The sequence below is a fragment of the Lepidochelys olivacea genome, assembly GCF_965140295.1.
Source record: "Lepidochelys olivacea isolate rLepOli2 genome assembly, chromosome: 2".
NCBI classification, from domain to species: Eukaryota; Metazoa; Chordata; order Testudines; family Cheloniidae; genus Lepidochelys; species Lepidochelys olivacea.
In genome coordinates, this window is record NC_140412.1 from 163,392,650 (window position 1) to 163,405,079 (window position 12,430).

General features: G+C 40.1%; 1 protein-coding gene across 1 annotated transcript in view; it reads right to left on the reverse strand.

Moving 5' to 3' along the window:
• FHOD3 (formin homology 2 domain containing 3) overlaps positions 1–12,430 on the reverse strand; it is a 627,222-nt gene that overhangs the window by 65,037 nt on the left and 549,755 nt on the right. Inside the window, exon 18 of the mRNA XM_084620053.1 lies at positions 2,152–2,334. Coding sequence (XP_084476179.1) covers positions 2,152–2,334 — 183 coding nt within the window. The remainder of the gene's footprint in view (positions 1–2,151; positions 2,335–12,430) is intronic.

Consider the following 12,430-nt stretch of genomic DNA (forward strand, 5'->3'; position numbering starts at 1 on the left):
GACCAACCCAGGCCTCAGAGACCACAGAGGGTCCCTCTGTGCCAGGTGCTGTACAAAGAGTGCAACAGACAGTCTCTGCCCTTAAGAATTTACCATGTAAATAGACAAGACAGACTCATGATTGGGGAAAGGGTTATAATACCATTTTCCAGATCCAAAGTAATTATGACACAACTTTATCATTTTTATTCTGAAGATTTATACTTTGTGAAAAAGTATGAAATTTCCTTAACGAATGATAGCATATGGTCTACAGTTCGACCAGGCTTTAGGTGTAATCATTTTATGCCGAAGAGAAATGAAAGGGAATCCTTGTCTTTCCCAGTTTAACTACTCTCATTATTGCACCTGTTTGCATTCATTTATAATCCTTTAAGATTGTCAGCACTGAAGATATATTTGCACACCCTGTCCTGAGTTTAAAGACTTTTCTCTCTTGATTTAGGAGAATTATCAACAACCTCTTTCTAATAAATTCAAACTTGTTTTAAGACGTCACGTCTTTTAAGATGTCAAATTTTTGTATAATTTGATGGCATCTGAATTACATATAATTTGGTGCAAAGAATTAGCATTAATGCAATATCCATATTGAGGAGCCAAGCACAGAAAAGTCAGAAAATGGAGACTAACGTTGAAAATCAAACTTAACTCTGCCACTTTCCCCTTGTATTTATGCCTTAAAATATGATCTTACTTTAAAGTGGAGGACATTAAAATGATACATTTACCAAAAAAATACCTGAGATCCATGATTATTTTCTATTCTAAATACAGCAAAAAACTACCGTTTCTCAAATATTTCTGTGTTATGCGTATGGTAACTATTGGCATATGATGACATTTTAATGGTGACTTTTGTATACATGTACAATTTTTTTAAATCTGACCATATGGAAATATTTTATTTATTTTATTTTACACACATACAGATATCAAAAACAGCAGAATGACTCTGGCTCAAATCTGATAAAAACTGATAAAAATTCAGGAGGTAGAGAATATGACAAAAAGGAAGAGCCAAACTCGGACCTCTGATGAAATCTGGGTCTAGAAACTAAAGTGCTAATATCAGCAGAAGAACATCTTTTGTAAATACTTTGTGAGGAAAATCCTTAAGAGGAGGGAATTTGCAAGATCTGATAGGAAATCTGCATTCTAATACATTATTTTTTGCATTTCCTTTCAGCCTGGGATATCATGAAGTCCAATCAGAAAATAAAGAGATTTTGTATTGATTGAGCTATTACTATCTAGGCCTCAGATCACGGACCAAGCTTATTCTTAGTAAAACTTCACTGCAAGTACAGTAGTTACATCAGAGATGAATTTGGCCAAAAAACATTCAAACCAGATGAATTCTGTTTGTCTGTTTTGCCAGTCAGGAACTTGCTAAAAATAATATTTCAAAATTTTCCAAAGCATCAAATAAAAAACCTGTTGAAAGTTAGCAAGCGAATGTATGAAATCACCCAAACAATGTTGACTCTTCCTCACTCATCCATCAACAATCTACCCTGCATCAGTTTGCACAAACAATTCACAAAATACTTCTATGGCTCTTTGACTGAATAGTGCACATCAACAAGTGCAGCAATGTTGTGCCTGCATACAAGTAATTCTGTTAATGAGCAAAATTAGAAAAACATCTGAGAGATAATCTTAATTTTTCTCCCCACACACTTTCAAGAGTTTACAATAGCAATAACAACTTTGAGGGATCCCAGGGATCTTATAAATTAGCTAATGAATTAATATAGTGATTAGTTCGCTCCACTGGTCACAATAAGCCAGATTTTGATATACTAAGTCTTTACATAGGCAAAACTCCCACTGATTTCAACAAGTGTTTTGCCGAATAATATCTGGGTAAGAAGGATGTAAGGATTGGGCCCTCATCCCCAGGAAATTCCTTGTTCCTAAATCATTATTGCCTAATTAGAGGAAGGAAGACATAACCCTTACTTTTTTTTGTAAAAAAGAGCTAAAATGTTCCCACTTCTTCCACCCCATCTCCTGTTGGTCACCAAAACAAAAGCTAAAAACAATCCATTCACCATACACACAACATAGCCAGCCATGTAATAGTAAAGACTGAACAAGCTGAAACAAGGACTTGAAATTGCCTGCTGCCAGTCAGAAGAAGTTTACCTTTTCCACTAGCTCATAATCCATTTTGAAAGCCCAAAGCTGGAGTCTAGCGGAGAGCTCACTGATGGAGGAAAGAGTGAGAAGGAACTGCTCTGCACTCCCCAGTGGGATGTCAGGGTTTGCCATCTGGGCCTCCTGGATCTTCTGTTTTTCTTCCTCCGTAGGAATCATAGTTAAAATTTTCTAGAAAGAAAGACAAGAGAAATTATTTTTAATCAGATGTACAAGAGCAATGATTTCAAACCTCTTTTTTTCATGGAAGGAAGGGGGAGGCAAAGAAGCAAATTTATACAACATATATTTGGAAACCCATTTTTTTTCAGACAGGTGTCCGTTCAAACAATTAAGAATCATACTGAAGGCTTGACACTGGTTTACTTTGTGGTAATGGGATTCCTGACTCAAACAGCTATAAGTGAGAGCAGAATTGTGCTCCAATTATGTGTAACACAAAACCACTGCACAGGACACCTAAACCATAACAAGGGAATCTTGAATAGGTCTATGATTGTAATTAGAAGTCCTTATTGTTTCTTTTATTTTTATGGAATGAGAGTGATTAGGTACAGAACAAACTAAAAATGCAAGTTTATCTCCTGGTATCTTCAGATCAAGACTGGATACCTTTCTGGAAGATATTCTTTAGTAAACTGGAAATTACTGGGCTCAGTGCAGGGAAAACTGGGTGAAATTCTCTGGCTTATGTTATACATGAGGTTAGACTAGATGATCTAATGGTCCCTTGTGGCCTTAAACATCTGAGAACTTAGAACAACAAAATAACTCAAAACCTAGGTAAAGGCGAAGATAGGATTTTTATGGTACGTTGTTAAAAAATGTTTCTAAATGGCAGCATTTTGCATTTCTGTAGGTAGGAATGAAGGTACCCAGATGGCAAACCATTTTAGGGTGATAGCGGGGTGGGTAGCTCAACTATATAAAATGTGTGATGTTGGAAGAGCTATTATCCCTCTCTACTCCAACCCCATATGTTTACTTGTCACATAATATGACAACACTATTTCAGCATGAATAGGTCAGTCCTAGAAATACCACCTGTATTTAAGACAGTTACTCAAAAAGGAACAATTGGTAAAGTTTTAATTCAAAGTATGCACTGCACAACATGGGGCCTGCTTCTCCATTCATCTGACAGGCCTATAGTATCGATGAAAGAGGATATCAATATGCTAATTTGCTGCTGTTATTAGTATTGGTTCAGAAATTTACATTTTCCTTTTAATTCGTGGCTTTTATGTGCTTGTTTGCATGTGGCAACTTCCCAGCTGCTTGTTCTCCAGGGTTGCTCTTGGAAATAAGATTTTGCTTTAAGCAACTAAATGCGTTTTTAAAATGAAAAAGAAAAGAAAACAACATAAACACATCAAATAAGCCAGGACCTCTGCCCTGCTGAACACTGCCTTGTTAAAGGCGATGTGGTAGCTTTTCAACAAGACCTATGTTCACTCATTGGAAAGAACATTAGGCTTTTTCTGTAGCCCTTTGTAATGGCAGAATCAATTCTGGAGAGGCGAAAAGTCAAAGAAACACAGGATTTGCCAAACCAGATTACACCACTGATCCATTCAATCTAGTATCTTGTTCCAGCAACGGCCAATGCCTGATGCTTCAGAGGCACCTGCTCCCTCCCCCACTGATACATCTAGCTCATTGCTTAATGTTGCATCTGGGTATGGGGAGTGAGGAATTCCCTGCCGACCCCATCAGGTGAAGAATGACCTTTGATCAACCAAAATATTTTATCAATTCAAATCCAGCCACAGTACTTGTCCTGATGACCATCTTCCTACGGCAGTGTATTCCATATGAAGAAGCATTTCTACCTGTTGGCTTTGAACATATTATGTTACCTTTCAATTTAACAAAGTGTCTCTTTGTTCTTATACTACACAATAACAAGACAGTCTGGTTTTTACCTGGGATATGCAGATGGGAAGTGTAAAGTCTGTACTAATTTCAAACAGGGAGTGGAATCATTTAGTCTATTCATTCACTTGGAACAGAAGAGGGATAATGTAGAATTAAATTTCTTTGCCCCTCTTTCCCCCAGTTATTACTACATTGTGTATATACTGCAATACAAGAGACAGTCCCTGCACCAGAGAGTTTACAATCTAAATAATCAGCCTCAGGGGGATGGAAGAGGATGTAATATTCAAGACAATGATCAAGATGATAAATAAGGGCATGCAACTTTTGTCCTGAAATTTATATGATGACAATGTAAAATACAAATTGAATCCAATTCCTCACTTTTGAATTCTAAGCAGTATCTGTGTTTTCCTGACCCATATCCTGAAAATGGCTTGAAATTACTGTTGCATGCATTTAACAGAGAGCCTTCATTTACTGAAATCAGTATGGTTTCTTGATTTGTTTTTATGATCTATCTGTAATCAGTTTTACATGCTTACATCAGTTGCCTAGATCATATCTAGAGCAGATTTTAGAACTGAACTGACTGCTCCAGGGCACCTCTCAGACCTCTCTATACTGAGTTCAGTATTTAGATGCTACTGCAATGGGCACTTTATAAACACTCAAAGAGATCAGACAAAAGGAGGGACAGATTAGACAGACAGATATGGACAGATGAGATAAAAATCCTGACTGGGGCATCAGGAAAACTTCACAGTAACTCCCCAGGAAGAATGAGGCCCTCCAGCACCTAGTCCTCTCTTTCTTTTTAAAAGATGACTTAAATTTCAGTGACTTTGTGAGGCTGAATGGAGGAGCCAGGATAGTTTGCATCTGGGATTATTTTAACATTCATACATGGCCAATTTAGGAGACATGATTGATGTAAAAATACTTTTGATACATTCTGGTCTCAGAAGGGGAAACACTTTGGCAGTTGCAATGCCCTCAATTACCCACTGCAAATAACTAGGGCTCCAGGCTTTTGACAGATACGCAACGATCCTACAATCTTTCTTTTTTTGATGGTAAAGCATCCTCACTGTAGGGATTTTTCAGCAGCCTTAGGGCATTTTAACCAGAGCAATGAAACAGTCAACTGTATTTCCAAAGGGACTCGCCTGGTCCCTGAGCTTTGTATAAACACAGCAGGCCAGATGGAGCTGACAAAGAGCATTCAGTCCAAGCACTGCTACTCTGCTCTGCTGCTGAGCTGCTTCATGTGGTATGTGCAAAGGAAAAGCAAATCCAAAAAGCCTTATTTGTAGTGCAAGGATCATCCCTGCCATCGAATTACTGCCCTGATATAAGCAGAACTGCTGCTGACTAACTGGCTGATCTCACACTAGTTGCACTCAAGGTGGAACCGAAGCCATAACAACAGGCTTTTCACAACACTTTTAATCCACTCTAAGAGTCATTTTTGTCCTGCTGATTATGACCTTCTCTGTGCCTTCCTGAAAAAGCAATAAAATGTTCTTATTTTTGTTTTCCACTCTATGACTAATTTAAACCATTCATTCAGTGTGGAAGATTGATGAGTCTGCCATCTGCCAGTTTATTATTATTATTTTTTACACATCATTTAGAAAAACTGTATAGAAACACAGTAGGACAGAAGGTTACTGGCACATCATCATAACTCACAACCTCTTTGTTTCCACCACATACATCACCTTTGAACTTACTCATTATCTCATAATACCCAATAAGGCCCACTTTGGGTAGAGAGCAAGGAAAAGCTTACCAAACCCCATAAACAGTCTAGGCTCATATATTTCTTGCTGGTAGGGTGTCACAGTCTTGTATAAACTACAGATTCCATGCCCATACATACCCCTGTAATTGTTTGGCCCAGAGTGCATGATTCCAGAGAAAAATCTGTCCAGTAAAGTAGTATTTTTATGGATACAAAGATTGTTTTTGGCCACCTGATTCATATGAGATCATGATACTGATTATTTTAGTATTTGAGCTTAAAATACCCCCCAAAGTTCCTTTTTTGGAAACTGTCAATTGCTGGAACTCTGCGGGGAGGGGAGAATGGGGGGAAAGACATGTTATAAAACCATTACTCTTCTAGGTTTAGTCATTCCAAGTCTGATTTCCAAAGTTTCTAAGGAGAATGCTTCACAAAGTACTAAGTCCCTTCTTGAATCTAGGAATCGTATAGTCAAATACATACTTTCTGACATTTCACCCACTATTTCACAGGGTCTCGTGCCTTTCAGACAGCTGTTAACCATGCAGATCAACGGTTTACATAATCTGGAAAAAAAAGTCCAGAACTCTACATTTACTGACTATGACCACCTGAATTTATTATATTTGATTCGGATTCTCAAAAACACATCCAATTTCAAAGAGAAGGAACTGTATCCAAAATACTTCATAATGTTAGTGATAGCTAGAAATCAGTAACTGATTACCAGCCTTGCTTCATTCAAACTGGGTTTCTTCTTCAACTATTCATTGAATTTAAATGTAAATTTAAATTTAAAGCTAGGCTCCTATGTACCCAAGTCACTTCTGAAGATAGGATTTAGTTGTTTTTGAAAATGGGACATAGGCGCTTTTGAAAAAATATTTCCTCTCAGTCTTTAATTTCAAATAATTTTAACCTGAAGAAGGCTAAAACTACCACTATATAACTTATACAGTATAACACCATACATTATTTTCTAAAACCTTAGATACATACACTATCCTCCTGTATTACATAAAGGGCACAGCAGCCCACCTCAACCCCGTCAGTCCACTTTTGACTCAGTTAAATTAGTCATGCTTACATGCACAATGCAAGCCTCCTTAGGTGTACAATTTGGGTCTGATTCTGTTTCTCTTACTCATAAGAAGTAGCACTTTACAAGCAGACTCATTGATTGCCTTCATTGAGGATGAGTACCAATAAGTGTTGTGGTTGACTTTTTTTTTTCGATTTGTCCTTCAGATGAATCTGTTAAGATCACAAAGAGTAGACTTTACACTGATTATCTCATAAAGAGCCAAGACTGCCATTCTCACTCACAGTGAATAAATAGCACCTTGCTCTGCAAGTCCTGTAGTCCAAACTTGATTAGACATATTGAGTGCCAGACTTTCAAAAGAAAGCACAACCAATGTGGCAACTGAAAGATGACTCACCATTTTATGTGGGTTCATTGGAAAAGGGTGCATTTTTGCAGGAGCACCTGTTGGGCCCTCCTGTGAAAGCATGGCCCTACCAGTTAATCCTCTGCATACTAAATTTAATACATCTGCTTGCTTAAAACCAAGCAATGCCTCTTTGTCTCTCTTCTTTACAATACTCAGTAACTAACTACTCCAAGCTCATGGGCTTTAAAGTACACTCCATAAAGCCACTCTTTTTTCTGCCTATCTCCATTATGCACTTTGAGTAAAAAGTTACAGGAATAGCAAGATTTGTTTTTATCTGGCAATGTAAAGCTTGAGGACAAACTTAATTTTTGCCTTTTGATTTTGATTCTGGCTGTTAATAATCCAAAAAGGTTTTTCCTGGTCATATTTTACAAAAATCTGCCAACTCTTCTGATTTATATAATGCCACCCTCAGAAGGTTTTTAATGGCTCCCACGTGTATCTGATTTCAGCTCAGCCCTCGGAATATATTAGTCCTGTGGGCTACACCTACATCCAGAACATCAATAAAAGACCCTTCTGATGCTAAAATTATGTCTTCATTATGGGAGCCCAGGACGACAAAGGAAATAGAAGAATGCCCCAAAACAAGATTTTGACAGTTTCTTATGCACTATCACTTTAAAAGCATGACAGACCCACAGCTCCCCCAGCAGCCTATTCTACGGGACCTGCAAAATGATGACTCTCAGTTTGCATATACTATGGTGTTGAAGCCTCTCTTAAAGCGTGTAGGCTACATGTAGTCACAGATCACAGTGAAAGGCAGGCTGTGTCCATACTGTGGTTTTTAGCTACTTGCAGCAGTGAAAGGCTGTGGTAGGGTGACCAGACGTCCCGATTTAATAGGGACAGTCCCGATTTATGGGTCTTTTTCTTGTATAGGCTCCTATTACCCCCCACCCCCTGTCCCGATTTTTCACACTTGCTGTCTGGTCACCCTAGGCTCTGGTGAGGGGAAGGCAGTGGAGAAAGTCTCTGGCAGCTCCCTGCTGAGGAAGCCTTTCCCTGTGTATGGGGAAGATTTCAGCAGTGGGGAAGCAGCAGGCACTACACTGCTAAAAATAGCTCTGGGACCCTCGGGCTCCAGCCGAGCCTGGTCGTCTACACTGCAATTTTACAGCCGCCCAGCCTGAGCCCCACAATGGGGCCACCCGTGGGTGTTTTATTGCAGCACAGATGAGTAGGGTGGCCACACTGTGAAGCAACACTGGAGCTGCACACAGTGCTTGGATTAGCAGCGCACAGTGACTGAATCAGCACTGGAAGAGTTGTGCTAACCTGAGTCTGTAGCCTGTAACTATATCCCCACTGCATTACTACCTCAAGCATCAGCAGCAGTTGAGTTTTTGAACTAGTGATTATTGTGTGTGGATGGAGCTGGTTTAGGGACAGCACTCCAGTTATACGTTGAGCAAACTCGGCTGCGAAGACATGCCCTTAGAGGTGCAGCATAGCCCTCACAATGCCGGGGGAGGAGAATAATCCTGGGCGGCTCTTGGGGCTCGAGAGGACCCTGGCAAAGTGTACACAGCCTAAGTCACAGTTACCTCCTTGGCTGCTCTATATGCTGCAGAGTTGCATTATGCATCCCAAGTTCCCCACCCCAACATACCTCTCCTACCCTGCCCCTAGCACAACCCTAGCTCGGGGCTTGTGAGGAGTCCTTAGAAGGCAGCCTATCACATTATCTCTGCTGGAGGAATTCTCTGGATGTGGGGCTTTGGAGATCCCCTTATGTCATGCCAGTCTGTTTACCGGGCTTACAGGACTACAGGAGGCATGAGGTTCTCAACCCTTGTTCTTTTGTGAAACTTTCCAGAGAATTTTAGCAGTAGCTTCCTTACATGAACAGTCCATAGGCAAATGGAGAAAGCTAAAATTCTTACATACAAATTGTACTCCTTGATTCTTTGGCAGCTGTTCAGTTTGCTACAACAGTAAGGGCTTATTTTTCCAATTTTTGCATGGCACGTGTAAGCAGAAAACCAAAGCAACAAGAAAGCAGGCTCAAATTTGCCATGCAGAAATACAGAGAGTGTTGACACACTGATAACTGGTACAAATTTTGATATGAATATACGACTATTTCTGCACCCAACAAAAATGAGAGAGAAGATGGTGGCTGGAACTCTGATTACCAGTGCAGAGTTGACATTTTCACTGGCAATCTGAGTGAGCAGCCTCCATTACAGTCTGGCAAATTAACACAAAAGTCAGTAACTTGTAATATTATAGGTAGAGAATATAGCAATGTCTATATTTAAGATGTTAGACTTATTTCATTTTAAAGGCTTATTTTCCATTGCTTATACAATCTTCAACTTTCTTTCAGAATCTGGCAGACGTGGGAGCAAAAGAACAAAGATAGCGGGGGGGGGGGATATATTTTATCCCTTAAAAAGTTTTGTTGGCAACTTTTTTTATGAACAGCTCTAGCACAGCAGGGACAGATGGTAAACACTTGAAATCTGGCAGGGAGAGAGTCCCTAAATTGCAAATGGACTTTTCAGAATGCCGGTGAAAGTTGACTATCATTTGTCAATGTTATATGATTTTAACAATTGTATTTTGTGCATGACTGGAGTTTGCAGTCTCTTAATGGTCAGTCAGTACTTTATGGGGCTTGAACAGGAGTGTGTTGATTGAGAAAATTTGTAGGCTGTGCAGTGTTTTTATCTACAATTAATGAAGGTGAAAAGCAGAGGAGACAAGATTCTTCCTTCCATACAACATATGAGTGTGTATAATACAAAGTAAGGAAGTAGGCAAAAGTGTCCAAAGGAATCCTGTCTTCTTCTGAATAATCTGGAAAGTTGTGTATGGAAGGAGGCCACATGGATTGCATGAATACCACAGCATAGAGCAATCTACAGCTATTTAACAAGAAGTTGAATGGTGGAATTTCTATATTTTCTTATTTAAAAATGTAGGAAATTCTATTAAAAATCCCCAAATTTATGTCACAAGAATGGTAAGATTGCAAAGTGAAACACTCAGAACTCAGGAAATTATAATGTGAAGGTGATTTGCGCAAATTTAGCTCTGCCTTAGCCTGAGTAATCATTACAATAGGATCTGTGATTAAATGATCTTAAACTATTTCCCCCCCACATGAGCCCTACCTCATTCAAGATATAGCTTGGCTAGGAACAAAACAGCATTATGGAGAGAACTGATTTGCTTCGTTCACTGCAGTTGTGATATGCACCGCTGTGAAGGAAACTGTTGTGCACAGAATTTCTTCTCATTCATTGTAAATTATGTGGTGTGTAGTGTAGTCAATGAGACAGGTCTCTAATCATCATCATCATCATGTTCCTATTATGCCTCTGGCATTTAGGGCAGTGACGAAGCTCCTCCACTCTTGTCTGTTTCTGGAAAGTCTTTCAATGGTTCCCTAACTGTGCCCCAGGATTTTCAGCTCAGCTTCCACAGCTCTTTGCCATGTTGTTTTCAAGAGGCCTCGTTTTCACTTGCCTTCAGGTGTCCATCTTATTGCTACTCTGGTGATGGAATCCGTTTCCATCTGAAGCACATGGCCAATCCAACACCTCCTGGCAATGATGGTGCTCAGATCCTCTTGGCTACACTGTGTCAACAGATCTTTGTTTGAGATTGTTCTGGGCCAAAGAACATGGAGGATTTTTCTGAGGCAGGTTGTATGGAATGAAGACAGTATGGACATGTCATACTTTCTCATTCCCCAGCATTCTGCACTATAAAGTAGTGTTGAAAGTACGCAGCTCTGATAAATCTTGAGTTTGGTTTTGATGATTTTGAGACTGTATTTAAGCTCCTGAAGGTGTTCCTGGCTTTACTGATTTTGTTCCGGATGTCCTGGCTTGTTCTACCATCCTGGCTGCTGCTGCTGCCCAAGTATGTGAATGTTTCTACATTGGTGAGACCATAATCTTCTCCCTGTACTGGTGATGGTGAGGCAATATTAAAGGTCATGATATCTGTCTTATTGCAATTGATTTTCAGTCCAATTTGCTGGCTGAATGCGTTGAGTTGAGTTGTTTTTTCTTGTATATGGTGTTGGGTATGTGATGGGAGGACAACATCATCTGCGAAGTTCAGGTCTTCAAGCGATGAGAAGAGTGTCCATTTAATGCCTCTTGGCATGTCTTCTGTTGTATGCCACATTACCCAGTCGATGGCCATGTTGAAGACGATTGCAGACATGGCACACCCCTGATGTACTCCTGTTTTGACTTCAAAACTGAGCTCACTGTGATCAACAGTGCATGTAAAATTGAAATAGAAGCTTCTGATGATGATTAAATGGAAAGGAATTCCATATGCCCACAGAATGCGCCATAGCCTGGTCCTGTGAATGCTGTCAAAAGCCTTCTCAAAGTCTATGGAGTTTATGCAGAGTTGCCGTTGCCATTCTAAGCACTGTTCTATTACGTTTCGTAGAGTGAAGATCTGGTCTGCGCATCCACGCTCTTTCCGAAAACCGGCTTGCTCTTTTCTGAGAACACTATCAACTGCCTCTGATATATGCTGGACTATGATGTTACACAATACTTTGCTTGGCACAGATAAAAGTGTGATACCACGCCAGTTACTACAATCACTGAGAGTTCCTTTCTTTGGTATCTTCACTATAACCCCATTGGTCCACTCATTTGGCACTGTTTCCCTTTCCCAGACTGATGTAAATAGAGGGGCTCTAATGGAAGAAGGAGAATGGACTTGAAGTTAATTCACTGGACTGAGATTCAAGAGATCTGGGTTCTATTGCTGCTTATGTGACCTTTGTCAACTTACTCAGTACTTTCAGTAGCACTGTAGTTGCTTACTCCTAGTCATCCCCTTGTGGTCAGGCATGGCGTAGCTGCTCTCTCTCTAGGGTAGCATCCCCTGCCAACGGTCCCTCTGGCACTGTAGTGGTGTGTCTGCTTGATGACTTGGCCCTCCAGCCAGGTCACTGTCTTTAGTCCACTCCTTCTGGGTTCCCAACTAAAATTCACAAAAAGCTGTGAGAAACAAAAGCCTTCTGCCCTCTCTGGGGCTCTTCCATGGCCAGTCTTTGGGTCAGCCTGCTGCCCCCTTGTGGGGCTTGACAACTGTTACAATGGGTTTGTCCAATCCTTGCCTTGGGTTGGTATGTGAACCTAGTCACCTCCCTGGTGACTCAGGGTGTCTCCCTGCCTGGAGAGCTTTTCAGTCC